At 35.3% G+C, this 15,504-nt stretch overlaps 1 protein-coding gene across 20 annotated transcripts in view; it reads right to left on the bottom strand.

Moving 5' to 3' along the window:
- The window catches only part of SYNE2 (spectrin repeat containing nuclear envelope protein 2), a 348,050-nt gene that overhangs the window by 183,644 nt on the left and 148,902 nt on the right, over positions 1-15,504 (bottom strand). For 19 of the 20 annotated variants that reach the window (XR_016392190.1, XM_089907796.1, XM_089907794.1 and 16 more), the window contains 12 exons: positions 11,613-11,771; positions 10,356-10,517; positions 8,685-8,786; positions 7,530-7,730; positions 7,012-7,183; positions 6,366-6,478; positions 4,934-5,136; positions 4,369-4,488; positions 3,979-4,270; positions 2,749-2,900; positions 1,509-1,818; positions 179-343 (listed from right to left, as the gene is read on the bottom strand). Coding sequence is in view for 19 of the 20 variants with exons in the window: in XM_089907796.1 (XP_089763922.1) it covers positions 179-343; positions 1,509-1,818; positions 2,749-2,900; positions 3,979-4,270; positions 4,369-4,488; positions 4,934-5,136; positions 6,366-6,478; positions 7,012-7,183; positions 7,530-7,730; positions 8,685-8,786; positions 10,356-10,517; positions 11,613-11,771 (2,151 nt within the window). In the remaining variant the exon portion in view is untranslated. The remainder of the gene's footprint in view (positions 1-178; positions 344-1,508; positions 1,819-2,748; positions 2,901-3,978; positions 4,271-4,368; positions 4,489-4,933; positions 5,137-6,365; positions 6,479-7,011; positions 7,184-7,529; positions 7,731-8,684; positions 8,787-10,355; positions 10,518-11,612; positions 11,772-15,504) is intronic. The other variant, XM_089907807.1, reaches the window with a different exon arrangement.

Here is a 15,504-nt window from a genome sequence, read left to right as displayed (position 1 = left end):
GACTGGTCAGGACTTTATCCAATAGTCATCTGAATAGCATTTTCAGCATTTGAATTTTTTCTTTTTTTATTTCTTTTCTTTCACCATTTGAATTTTTGATCAAAGACCCTGATTTGTCAAGTTGTAATTAATATTGATTTTTTTTAAATGTCTATCATGTCTGGACATTGTTTAATACCTGCAGTTTCTGCATTTTTTCCTCAACTGCTATTTGATCCACAGGCTTATCAGAAAAACCGACAAATTCCTTGGAGATATAGTCCAATGCAGTATTTAGGTCTGTGATGCAAACCTGGTATGAGTCGTGTTCTTGAACATGACCTTCCAATTTTTGCACAGAATCCTAAAAATAAAACATTGACAATGCATGCATTAGGTCCCTGAATTATTCCACTCAGAAAATAATTAAATGGTTCATAAACATTTGTTTTATGAGGTTTCATCTTGAAAAAGGAATATGGCCATAAATCATCCAGAGTTCTTAAGTAAAGTTTTTAGCGTTGAGATATTTGTTTCCCCCCTGTTTCTTTGCCTTCATTTCACTCCCGGAAACAATCTGTCAAGAGGTTTACAAAATGAAATGACTACAAATTATATCATCAAATCACAAACACCCATAACAAAGCAGTTCCCTTAATTATCCTTCTTACTACAAGCAAGTACCCACTCTTGGAAATGAGACTATGTGAAATCAACCTAACCTCAGATTCCTTTCATAAGACTCAAACTCCAAAACTGTGTGTTAGGAAAAAGTAATCCTAACTCAAGAGCAAGACCACCTTCAGGTTCTCTCCCTGGAATAAGAAAATAAGGTGACCGCACCTGATCAGAAAAGAACAGCAATTATTAAACTAAATAACTCACAGCCAAGTGGGTATAAGCAAGATTATACCCACACAACTCCTGCTATCTGTATAAGCAAAGATTTCTTATCCAGGAAAGATATATTGAATCTGGCTTTCAGTATGCAAAGAATTATAAACAATTCTCTTAAGAGAATAATATGCCTCATGACAAGATGACATTTTACCTCTTAATTCTTTTATTGCAGATCATGTGGAAAGACTCAAGGGAGAAACCTGATAAGGTTTATACAGAATAATGGATATAACTATTATAATAGATGATAGATGGATGGATATGTGAATGGATGGACGGATGAATGCAAGCATGGATGAATGGATGGATAGATAGATGCTGCATGGACAACTTTGACACTGTTACCTACATAAAGATGCCTAAACATATCTTAATCCTTCCAACCCCTTATGAGGGGAACTTTGATGAGAGGAAACAACACTATTATCAAATAATACACACTGGATTTCTCTAGCAAAACTGACCAAATTGATTGCTCCATCTTGAGTAGTTAGTATTTGTATCTAAAACTGATAAATTTTAAAACCTTTTGATTTACCAAAAGAACAAAACAACGGTCCTATATACAAATATTACATAATTATGCATAATTAAGACAAGCATTTAAAATTTTATTTTGACCATTTCACCTGTAGCTGTTGAAGAAGACTTTCATGTAGATGCTTTATTTCCAGCCACGGCTCTTCACTAAAGTTGGGATTTTTAGTGCACTCTAAGAGGTAATTTCCTTGAGATTTTAACTCCTCTAATAAGGATGTCAAATCTTGTGCTTTCTGGAGGAATTTCTTATAAATTTTTAATTGAGCTTTCTTCTCCTGCAAACCATGTTGCAGAGCAAAGCCCACTTCTTGTTTCTTTTTTAGTTCTGTGAGCATTAATCTCAGATCCTCTTTACTTTGCAAATACTTCTCGCCTTCTAGTAGAAGCTTTTCTTGATGGCTAAATTTAACAAAGTATTTTACAAATGAAATGATACATCAAAATCTTATAATACAACATGCATTATTATAAAAAGCATTAAAATAACACTACTGTACATTACTCCCAGGGACTTCTTTGGCATTATAACATTCTAAATAGCACTAAGTTTAGCTCAGAAATCAAGATTAAAATTGTTGTAGTATTACTTTAAAAAAGTATTGTTTTTTTTTGTCACATAATTTGATCTGAGAACAAATATTTAATAATTTAGATTTCAAACTATTCCAGTTTTTATTGTTTAAATATAATTATAATATTCTATGTTTTTCTTTTTCATATAAGTAAAATAAATAAGCATTCAGTATATTGGCCAACTAACTAGTTTATGTTTTCTATAGCTTAAATTTGTTTTGATCTATTTTTCTTAGAAAAATATAAAATTTACATTTCCACCAAATGTTAAATGTATCATTTAAGACATGATATGAATTAAGAATTTTCACCAGAATTATGCCCATTACATTCAGACAATGTTTATCAATGTTTACACATTTAAGAATCTCTTAGCATATATATTTAAAAGCATGAATTATCCTGCAGTAATACCAGGAAGATACTGAGGTTGTCTGGGGAAAGGGGGTTTTGGTACAGAAGGGGAGTGTTGAAGGTGGAATGAGGTAGACAATGTTAAGTTGTTACCAAGGGCCCCATGGGTTGATGCACCAGCCAAAGTAAACACTGCCGCCGAGTTATGACAGCATGTTCCATATCTGATGCAGAGGACTATCCTTCTTCCCTTCTGCCTCAACATTGTGATTGCCCCTGATATTACTTACTTTCTCTCCAACAGATATATTATATCCACATCCAGAAGGCAGACAAAACATACTTGTTATGGCTTCATTGTGCAACGAAAAACCATGAAAGTGGTGAAGGCATGCCCTTTACCTTAGATATGTGTTGGCTAAGTGGAGTGTGTTGTCCCACTGGTTTTTGATATCAGTAAGGGTCTTTGGAACCATCGGAGCCTTGCTGCTCTCGGCCTGACTCACAACGGTCTGTATTTTAGCGTCCCCTTCAGGCTTTAGTAAAATGATTTCCTAAATCAAATAAAAAAGATCTTAAAATCTCATTCGTACCACACAGGGATATTTCATATGATATGTTTTTATTTATAAACATTATTCAGAGATTCTAACTGCAGAGTAGATTTCAAAATTACCCTTTCATTTTTATATATTCCCCAAATACAAAGACATCCTTCACGTTGTATAGAACTGGTTCTCAGTAAGCATTTGTCACATTGATCTGATGGCATTCCTACTCTTCTCTTGATTCTCAATTGCCCTCAAAGAAATTATATGCCAAAAAATCCGTGGCAAATCCTCCTTCCAATCTGTACCATTATTTATAAATAAAGAGTTAGGGTAACAACCTGAACAAGACACTTCTATACACCCAAGATTGGGTTTATCGCTTCCCATAGGAAAATGCAGAGCGCCTCAAACCAACTGCTGTTTCTCCACCACAACGTAATTAATTCTCATTCCCTGCAATTTTATTTTTCTCTTTTGCTCCAAACAATCAAGTTCCTCCCTTCTTGGAAACACTACTCCAGATTCACCTTCCCTGGAAAACCTTTCAGATATAATCCCAAATGATCCTGATTACGTCAGTATGCCAAACTAACCCTTAGGGCTTGACCGCATCATCCTCTGTATCTGACAAACTAAGAACCACACAACCACTCAGTATCTAATAACCTTTAGGAACCACACACATCCACTCTGAAGACGAGCTCCTCTCCAGCCCTCACCTTGACATTGCCGATGGCTCTGATGTACTGACATACATTCTTTTAACATCCTAGCAAATTTCCACCTGCTGCAGCTCTAATTTATAGTTTTAATTTCATTTCTCCTGCACTCAGTGAAGACGGACAATAACTGGACATTGCTCCCACAAAGAGAGGATATACTTTCTCCCTTCTCTATGCATTAAAATAATTTTAGGTCCATCATAGCTCTTCTCTTTTGCAAGCTTGGTCATCTGAATTCCTTCAACCAATCTGCAGTGATCCTATTTTCCATTAAAAAACAAATCTTTGCAGTTTTCCTCTAAATCTTTTCAAAATTAGAGTTCAGTCTGGCCTCTGAAATTTAGTTTCCACAGTTATACCTTTATTTTTTGGATTCTTTCCTCAAGTGGCATTTTGCCTTCAGATGAATTCAAAACCATCAGGGACTCTTTAATCCCTGTTATCCAACGAATTACATCATGTGCAAGATCATTAAAGCTCTGGTCCTTGGCAGGAGGTAACTTATCCTCTTCGTCAATTTCACATAATTGTCCCAATAATGTCTGGTATCTATTGATCAAATGTGTTGATTCTGTTACTATTTCTTCTTCCTCAGTAATCCCATATTCCTTCACAGAGTTGTTCAACTGGGCCATAGATTCGAATTGTTCCCTGTAAATTCCAAATATCATTGAAAGTTTACAGGAGCCACGACAGCATTTGAGAAACCGTATTCCCCAGAAGTACATTTCATGCAAGATCAGCTATACCTCTTTCTAGCTAGAGCTTGGCAAAATAGCTCAGTTTTCTCTCTTGTTCCTTCCATTTCTTTCCATTTCTCTTCTTGATTAGTCAACCACTTACTCAGGTTTCTGTGGTCATTCTGGAGTCTAAAACAATATCACACACATTGGAATATAAAATCAGCAAAAAGTGTTTATCTGAAGAGAAGGTTGGCACAAATCTTGTGAGCCAACCAGGATTTTTACTACATTTTTTTGGTTTCTTTTGAGAAAATTTAATTTGTAACATTAAAACCTGAATAATAATAACACGTATTATAGTGGAATTCTAATGAACCATACATATACATCATAAAGAACAGGAAACAAACAAACAGACAGAAAATATTTTTGGACTCTCCCCTGAACCTTGGCCATAATTTGAGGAACTCTCCAAAATTCTATATCCTAGAGCCAAACTTGGGTTTGAAACTACATATTTTATTTTTGAAATTTGTGTGTACGTGTATCCCACTGCTAGCTGTACTGAGGCAGAGTACGTATGAAGATATCATTAGCAAACATGCTATTAGACGTCACCTTTATTTCCTACCTCAGTAGCTGCGGCAAGCACTCATCAAGCTCCTTTGCTCGTGCCTGGCATATGGACTCCATTTTTTCTAATTCAATTTCTTGACTTACGATCCAACTGTTAAGCTTCTTAACAGGTGCTTTGGGCAGATGCTTTTTCACATGATTCAGTACAGTTCCCACCTGCTGTATTTCACTGCCTCTTCCTTCAAGAGTCAAGAAATCCTTAAGAAAGACAAAAAGTCAATTCTATCCTATGGGCAAGTCTAAGTATGGTCCCTGCCACCCCAGTGACACTTTCCCAAGATGGTACATAGACATGCCATCTTCATAACATCCTATATAAAAGAAGTTGCTATGGAGAGGTGGCTAAGTGCAATAGCAAATGATCAAAAGACAATTTATATTGGTTCTAGAATGTGTGTGTACATTTGCATTTGCATCTGACTTTCTGGGAATCACATCAAGCAAAATGATGCCACCATGTGGGTCAGTGGGAGTTAGACCGGGAAAGCCACATTTTCCTATCCTGGCTCTGCTTAGCTTCTCCTAAATACTTGCTCCTTTCTGGCAATCAATATGTAAAACTAAATAGCCTATTCTCTGTTTAACTTTGTCCAAATCAGAATTTTATTTCAATGTTTGTGTTTCAAGGTTTGAGCATCAATTGTTGAGACCCATGCAATGCGCAAAGTTTAAAAAAAAAGTTGGAACTATAATTTAAAAGCAGAGAAAAAAGATGATTTTGTCAATAAAGAATAGTATCATCAAAGCAAGGAATTAAACTGGGAACATTTAATGCCACTGATAAGTCTGAGAGCATAAGTCATCACCAAAGCCTAAAGTACTTGATAATCTACCATAAAGTGATCAAGAATTAAAGTTGCCATACGCATTTGAAATGCCCACATTATTGCCTCTTATTTCAGGCTATCTTCCCCCACCCACTCCCATCAGCAGCGTATTAAAGTTCAACTACAATTTTTAAAAGAAATATGGCTGGGAAAAAACTTTTTAAAAAGTCAAGCAATCTCTTATAGAAATTAAAGGGGTTTCAAAGTCCAAATTAGGTAAAGCCTTTTTTTTTAATCAAATATGATTTTAACACAACTGAATTCACCAGCAAACATTAAGTTAAACAGCATCTTAGAATAGTTGTGAAAACAGAACCTTTTTAAGTCACTTACAACCTTACCCAGTAAACACAGAGTGTTAAAAATACTGGGTTGGCCAAAAAGTTCATTCGGGTTTTCCGTAGATGTCACGGAAAATCCCGAACGAACTTTTTGGCCAACCCAGTATTTGGGGAAAGGCCAGGTTTTTTGGAAATACTATCTCTATGTAGGGAAATTACTAAGTCAAAATAATTATTGTCCTATCTACTTATATATAGTTCTATCTCCAGCATTTTAATTTTGATAAATTTTGATTGAAATTTAAACGCGTCTTCTTACAGAAAGCTTTTGTAGTTTTTGTTCCACGCTCTTTTTTGTTTCTGGTGGTTCAAAACACTCCTTAAGGTTCACTTTAACGTTGCCAAACCAGTCATTAAAGTTCTTGCACTGATCTGCAGGAAAAAAACAAAAGAAGCTATATTCATTCAAGGAATACGTCACAAACCTTGTTAAAGTAAAATATTTTGAAACTTGCTTCCCATGCCATGGGTACGAGTCACTGTAAAGTGATAATAAACGAAAATCTAATTTTGAGGGTTAATGGAGCCGATGTAGTAACTGTGGCATATTTTCTACACCAAACCTCCTTTCCAAGCATACAGGACACCCAGAGACACCTGCAGGGGCAGCCTGCTCACAGGCATGACCCCAGACTCTGACAACAAGGAGCAGGTCAAACACGAGGACCCTTGTGACTCTCCTTCACGAGAAAAAGATCTGGTGCTTGAACAAAAGAGATGTTATTTACGATAGGTGTAGATCAGTGAGTGTTTGCTCCTAAAAGATTTATCTGAATATTTTTTCCTTAAATAGAGTGTGTGCAACCATCTCTAAGTGAAGCTTAGATTAATTAGCCTTTGTGCTCACAGTACTTATTCATACCTCAAGATTCCCAGAGGCACAGTAAGAGAAACATTGCACTCACCATTCAGTAACTTAGAGAAGTGATCTTGCAAAACACTTTTTTTGGTATTAAATAAATCACTGACACTTTCATATTGCTTTTTTAATTCAGAGAGTTCAGGAGTCAGACAACCTATTTGATTCTCAAGTAATATCATACTGTGTTTCTGCTGTAGAATTTGCTGTTGAATCTCCTAAATATATAAACAAACAGACAACACTGAAGTCTTAAAAATGGGCTCAATCTACACAAAACATATTAGGTATCCATTGTTTCTATAAAAATCTAGATGATTTTTTATTGGGTAGACCTGCTTTCTCTTAGTTAGTAAATGTATAATGCAATGCAATTTAATATCAAATAATGACCACAAAGCAATTCAAAGGTGAAACAGTTAAATATACACAAATTGTTTTTCTGAGTTTTTCCCCCAGACTTATACTATTTTTATAATAATTATTAACCTCAAGAGGACAAGACCATCAGAAACAAGTGTGAAAATAAATCTGAACCACAGAAGAGAAGTAGCTGGGAAGTACCTCTAGTTTAGTAAAGATCTCCAAGCTGTCAGAAGGAGACAGGGCATTTAAGAGGGACTCAGTCATTCCAATCTGGGTCTTAGCCTGGTCGAGATCCTCCCTTAACTCAGCTGTGCTGCCACCGAGTGCACTGCAGTAGGATTCTCCTGTTAAACGCATTTTCACATGTTCTATCTTGTTCAAAATAGAGGACTCCATGACCTGAAATCATGAAACATATGACGTACTGTAATGGACGTGATTTAACTAGATTATAAGACACCTGCACTGCTGAAGAATGAGTTGAAACTCCGTTTCATTTCAACGTGAAATAACTTCTCTCTTTCTGATTCTTCCTTGTTCAACATCACTGATACAATTCAAACAATGCCTTCAAAGAAAAACAGTAACTTGTAAAAACTGAAATTGACATTCTTATTTTTTTCTAAGAGACTAGGTGAATCTTCCTCTTAAAACAAGTTTTATTTAGCATACCAGTTGAGGTGCTATCTCATGGTGCTTATTGGAAAACCTATTAAAACATATAGAAAAAAATTAAATAGCCAGCATTTATTAAGTGTTTATTACGTACACAACATCATGGTAAGCACTTTGTATACAAAATACAGGCTTAAGAAGGATAAGTAACTTGCCCAAGATCACAAAGTTGGCTGGCAGCAGACCCAGGCCCTCCCCCATAAAGTCTGGCTCCAGAGCTTATATTCAGGCACTTTGCACTTTGATTTAAATAAAAGTCTAACAAATCTCTTCACACAATAGAAAATCACACTTGGGGCAATCTCCCTATTACTCCATCTAGCAACTAATAAACTTGGAATCTCTTGAGCCATATTCTCCTTCCTATGCCCAAGACACTTATGAGGAAACCCTTGTTACTTTACATGGAAGCAAGGTAACATCTCCCCCTCTGCACAAGAGGCCTGTGAAATAAATGAAATGAGAATAAGAGAATGCAAAAAATTATTCATTCTAAAATGGGACAAATATAATAAACTATGCTGGCTATTAAAAATTTGGTTGGACATGACTAAAGATGAATCAAGTAATGATCCTAATTTTATTTTAGGTTTAAATTTTAGAATTCTGGCTTACGAGCATTACTTTAGAGGATATAGAGCATCTTTAATTGCAACTTTAAAATAAAAATTTTCTTACCTGTAATTCAAGAGGTATTTCACTGCTTTGAAGCAGGAACTGTATCTTAGCCACTCTTTTAGAAAATTCTGAAGGTTTTTGTTCATGAACTTGTAACTCTTCCTAAAACACACAATGTTAATGGAAAATATCTTTTTATTTTATACCTTATTTTCTGGTACCCCTGATTGCTATTGAAAATATACAGAAACTGAAAAAGCCTTTAAATTTCCCCTAATCACTTGATTTTTGATACAGTCCTGGGAGTTGCAAAACTAAGTGTCTTCATGGGTCAGGCATATGTTATAACTGAGTGAAACACTCTAGCAACAAAACGAGAGGGGCCAGGCTTGCGCCACAGCAGAATGCAGTGCCTACCTAAAGGCATGACATCTCAATAGCTCTGTACATATAAACATACACATAAACATATAAAGCCAACACACACACACACACACACACACACACACACCATGTTGGCAGAATTTGGCCCACACGGTAGCCGTTATAATCCTTAACTTCAAATTTTTAAATAACCTCTATCTCAAGACAAATTTAAGGGATACTTAGTGACAATTCATTTCACTTAGAAAATCAAAATCTTACTTCACAACTGTCATAATATACCCAGGAAACTCATAAATCTCCACACATTTTGAAAGTCTTTTTCCAAAAGTATAAAAATGGATATGTGAATTTAAAAGTGAATAAAGTGACCAAAATTAGAGAAAAAAAAATAAGACTTGAGACATTAGATGTGACATACTGCAAAGCCATCATACACGCATAATACATTTTTATATTACACTGAACCACATATAACTGCCAGACTTAACTGTTTTTTGACATACGAAGATTGTAATTTTATATGGTCCAAACTAATAATATGCAAACAACCAGCAATAGAAAAAATTCTTTTTAGAGTTAAAAGAGATAACTTTAAAAATATTTTAACTTTAAAAATATTTTTTAATTATTTTTTTCTTTTCCATTATGGTTTATTACAGGATACAGAATATAGTTCCCTGTGCTATACAATACAACCTTGTTGTTTATCCATTCTATATATAACAATTTATATCTGCTAGTCCCAAGCTCCCAATCTATCCCTCCCCCGCCCCCTCTCCCTCTTGGCAACAAGTCTGTTCTCTATGTTTGTGAGTCTGTTTCTGGTTTGTAGATAAGTTCATTTGTGCCATATTTTAGATTCCACATATCAGTGATATCACATGGTATTTGTCTTTCTGTTTCTGACTTACTTCACTTAGTATGATTATCTCTAGGTCCATCCATGTAGCTGCAAATGATATTATTTCATTACAAGAGATGAGTTTAATTTTCTAAATGGCAAAACCTGAGATCACTGTTTTAAAAAACCAGCCTCTTTTGAAGCTCTATAAAGATTTTGATATTCAGCCTTGTGTTTTTTTCTAATCTTTTTACTTTACTTAAAGTATAGTTGATTTACAGTGCTATGTTAGTTTCAGGTATACAGCACAGATTAATAATACCTGCTAACATCTTCCTGGATACCACAAAGAAAACGATGGAATTCAGGTCTCACTCAAGGAATAATGAAAGAAATAAAAGATTTCTTTGTGATTTCTCTACCCCTCTTCAAGAAAGCAGACTTGATATGAAAATGTCAACTGTCTACAAAAAGAACAAATATTTTATTTCTGCTTAATTAACCTTCAGCTTTTGTCTTTCCTCTTCAGTCAGTTGATGTAATTCCATTTTTTGAAGGATCTTTTCAGTCCACTCATCAATCCCATTTTTTAAGTTAAAAAGCTTGTCCCATAAAGCTAGAGCTCGACCAAGATTTTCGTAGTAGTCTTCTGTCTTCTCATTTATCTACCATAATTAAAAAATAAAAGTAACATATTTAGTGGTGAAAAGCATAAGAACAATTGTTTCAGTCAAACACAACTTTAAAATAAAATTTTAGATTACCTCTACTTGCTAAATAATTTGCTTTATTCATCAACAAAAAATTCACTTTAACATACCGTGTAGTTCTTTCTTCTACAAAAAAAAAAACTTAGCTGGTTTGCTGCAGTTTATATGCAATTGAAAGCAATAGTTTTCCTATTTTCTAAACCACAATAATAAAAAATGCTTTTAAAAACCCAGAGCAGGGACTTCCCTGGTGGTGCCGTGGTTAAGAATCCGCCTGCCAATGCAGGGGACACAGGTTCGATCCCTGGTCCGGGAAGATCCCACATGCAGAGGAGCAACTAAGCCCATGCACCACAACTACTGAGCCTGTGCTCTAGAGCCTGCGAGCCACAACTACTGAGCCCGTGTGCCACAACTACTGAAGCCTGCATGCCCTAGAACCCGCATGCTGCAACTACTGAGCCCACACGCTACAACTACTGAAGCCTGCGTGCCTAGAGCCCATGCTCCGCAACAAGAGAAGCCACTGCAGTGAGAAGCCCACACACTGCAATGAAGAGTAGCCTCTGCTCGCCGCAACTAGAGAAAGCCTGTGCACAGCAACGAAGACCCAACGCAGACAAAAAAAAAAAAATTAAAAAAAAATTTTAAATATCAAAAATCCAGATCAAAATATAGCACAAATTCTTAATTTATAATTCATAAAAATATCATTACTACTCAACAAAAAATTATTTTTAAAATATTAAATAAATATAATGTTGAATGTCAACTGGCTGCATGGATGGATAATATATTAACTAGTTTATTTCAAATAAGTGGAGTATGCACTTGTATATCTAAAAGAGTATAGACTCATTTGTTAGTAAAATAGTACCTAACTCTGGGCATAAAGCTAAATCCCAAGTCACAAACTTTATATTATTTGAACATTTTTTATAACGAGCACTTTTGAATTTTGTAATTAGATAAAAACATTAAAGATACAAAAGAAAAGATCAATTTAATTGTTATTAAATAGAATTTCTAGTCAATTAAATTATCACTTACATCAAGCCACCTATCCACAATAATATTAGCCTCTTTCTCAAAAGGAGGCTCTTCAAAGTTTCTCATTTTATTTAGATGAAATTGTAGATTTTTGCAGATCTGGTTAATCTTGTCTACAACTTCTAAATGTTCATTAAATTCTTCTTTAACAACTTCAATCTGTAAAAATGATATGAAACATGTTTTGATATATTGATACAAACATAAGACTTACTGTCCCACTTTCTCAATGAAAATTTTTTCGAATCCTAACCCTCTGGTTTATTAATAATCCTACACCCAAATTCCTTGTCCCACTCTGCATGATGAAATATTTATAATGATCTAAAACCATCTTTCTAGTGCATGTGAAATAATATTCTACCAAAAAAAAGCACCTCTATTCAATCGTATAAAAAAATGACAGTTCCTAGACTCCTCAAACAGGAATCATCTTTGTCGTTTTGAAGAACCTAAGTGCTCATCTGAATAAAACAGACAGAACTCTAAAACATCTTTAATGTGACTTCTAGTTTAATCTTTCATGATTCTAACTTCCATGTCATTTCTAACATGGAAGGTGAAACAATATTTAACCAAAAGGCCAATGATTTTAAACTACAAAATAAAATGTGTGTTGAGTAATGCAATCTTAATGTTTCCACTCAATTTACTAATCTCATACAAGCATTTTTAATGATTATATAAAATTTGAAAATAGTGATTTCTCATAAATAAAAAACTAAAAATTATATACCCACAGGGGACTTCCATTTCTGGGAATATGCAGTAGGCATAATTTTCCCATTAAGCACAACTAAAAACCCTGGACATCATATACAAAACAGACTTAAGAAGACTGAAAAGTGAGGAGTTCAAGGAGGGAGAATGGCTGGGAGCATCAGCTCCTGAAGACAGCCTGGTGGTGAGCTCCCTGAATTTTTTTTCCCTTGGATATCCCAGACTGTGTGCTGGAGAAGTCAGAAGCTGGTAAGATCCACAGACACAGACCAGGAAAAGCCTGCTCTCTTCAGCCCAAGAACCAGGAATAGGACAACCTACCAAGACAGAAAACTTTTAGGAAATAATCACTCACTGGAGCAAAATACCATAGGAAACACTGTAGCCCAACGCCCACCTGTGCCAGCAAAGGTCAAGTGTAGAGCCTAGACAGCCACCATCTCCAGGCTGTAACAGGAGCCCCACTCTCCCCCAACCAGGGAAAAGAAGGCTGAGTAGAGCTGGGACTTTCATTCCTGCTGGGCAGTAACAAGTGCGCGCACACGCACACACACACACGCACACACACACACACACACACACGCACACACACACACATACCCATGATGTCAGGGGAGGCTGCCTAGGGAGCTGTAATGAGGAGCCAGGGAGGTGTCAGTAGAGACCTTGTGGGGAAGCAGAATGCCCACCCCCAACCAGCAGTAACAAGGAGCCCTCTGTCTCAGGTGTCCTTATTTGCAGACAACATGATTATCTATGTCAGAGAGCCCAAGGAATCTACAAAAACACCCCTAGAACTGATATGTGGGTTCAGAAAGGTCACAGGATACAAGATAAACATAAAAATCGATTTCTCTTCTCCATATTAACAATGAATACATGGACACAAATTTTTAATATTATACCATTCACAATTACTCAAAAAATCGAATACTTAAGTGTAAATCTAACAAAACATGCACAGGAACTATACGCTGAAAACTATAAAATACTGATTAAAGAAATCAAAGAAGATCTAAATAAATGCAGAGACATACTAAGTTCATGGATCCGAAGACAACATAGTAAAAATGTCAATTCTCCCAAAATTGATGTACAGGTTTAATGCAATTATTATCAAACCCAGCAATACTTTTGTAGATATAGACAGGATTATTCTAAAATTTATATGGAATAATAAAGGAACTATAATGGCTAAAATATTTGAAAAAAGAAGAATAAAGTGGGAAGAATCAGTCTACTTGATTTTAAAACATCATATAGGTACAGAAATAAAGATTACATCAACTGGCAGAGGGACAGACACACAGATCAATAGATCAAAGTGAACCCAGACAAATACACCCAACTGAGTTCTGACAAAGATGAAAAAGCAGTTCAAAGGAGGAATGGGAGCCTTTTCAACTTATGGTGCGGGAGCAACTGGACATCTATAGACAAAAACATAAACCTTGATCCAAGTCTCACACCTTATACAAAAACTAATTCTAAATGGATGATGGACTTAAATGTAAACCATAACACTATAAAACTTTGAGAAAAAAAATAGGAGAAAATCTACAGGATCTTGTGCTAGGCAAAGAGTTCTTAGACTTTGACACCAAAAGCACAATCCATGAAAGGAAAAATTGATAAACTGGATTTTACCAAAATTTAAATCTTTTGCTCTGCAAAAGACCCATTAAAGAGATGAAAAACAAGCTACAGTTTGGGAGAAAATATTTGCAAACCACATATCTGACAAATGACTACTGTGTAGAATATATTAAAAACTCTCAAAACTTGACAGTAAAAAAAAACCAAACAATCTACTTAGAAAATGAGCAAAAAATATGAAGAGATATTTTAGCAAAGATGACATACAGATGGCAAATAAGCACAAGAAAAGATGATCAATACCATTAGCAATTAGGAAAATGCCAATGAAAACCACAAAGTGATACCACTATATATCTATCAGAATGACTAAAATAAAAAGTAGAGGCAATATCTAATGCTGGCAAGGATGTACAGAAACTGAATCACTCATACATTACTGGTGAGAATGTAAAATGGTACAGCAACTCTGGAAAACAGTCTGAAAGTTTCTTTAAAAATGAAATACATAATTAACATACAACCCACCAACTGTACTCCAGAGCAATTAACCCTGAGAAATAAAAACTTATGTTCACAAAGAAGCCTATACAAATGTTTATAGCAACTTTATGCATAAGAGCCAAAAACTAGAAACTACCCAGATGTTCTTCAGAGGTGACAGTTAAACAAGCTGTGGTACATCCATACCATGGAATCCTACTCAGCAAGAAAAACTATTGATGCATGCAAGAATCTGAACGAATCTCCAGAGAATTATGCTGAGTAAAAATAACCAATCGCAAAAGGTTACCTACTGTATGATTCCATTTATATAAGATTTTTGAAATGACAAAATTATAGAAATGGAGAGCATATTAGTGGTTGTGAGGGGGTGGAAGCAAGAGGGAAGTGGTAGGGCTATCCAATAACAGAACCAGGGATAGTCTGGTGATGGAAACGTTCCTCCTCTTGACTGTATGATTGTCTGTAACCTGACTGCAATATCGCACTACAGCTTTACAAGATATTTCCATTGGGGAAACTTAGTAAATGGTACATAGGATCTCTCTGTATTATATCTTATAACTGCATATGCATCTACAATTATCTCAAATTTAAAAGTTTAATTTAAAAAATTAAAATTACTTAAATGTTTTAAATGGAAAAAAAAAATAACTGGGGCAGTTTCTGTCTCCTGACTGGAAGCTGACTGATACACTGGCAGAGCTGAGATGCAGGCTCAGGTGGTTTTTTTCTCCCAGTTCAGGACATTTTGCATAGGGCATAATAAATGCTTGTTCAATTAAATGAAAAATACATATATGTATGTGTGTGTGTGTGTGTGTGTGTAACCTAATTTTTATTACATTCAAAGAACTTTGTTGTTACATTGACACAAGCCACCAGTGGGTGAAGAGAAAAGAAAGAGCAGGAGAGGATACTTTTAGCATTGACAGGAACTGCAGGCTTTGTCCTACAATGAATGGAAGGGGTAAAATAAAGGAAACTAGATCCCCCCCTGACATTTCCCAAACTTTAATAGTCCCCTGACATTCTAGCCTTCTAGTCTTACTTTTGCACTTCTGCCTTTGAT

The sequence above is a fragment of the Delphinapterus leucas genome, chromosome 2 (assembly GCF_059928025.1).
Source record: "Delphinapterus leucas isolate spDelLeu-1000000601 "Yukka" chromosome 2, BTC_Dleu_Yukka2, whole genome shotgun sequence".
Taxonomy (NCBI): Eukaryota; Metazoa; Chordata; class Mammalia; order Artiodactyla; family Monodontidae; genus Delphinapterus; species Delphinapterus leucas.
The sequence above is the reverse complement of the archived record's forward strand: the minus strand, read 5'-3'. Positions and strand labels throughout refer to the sequence as shown.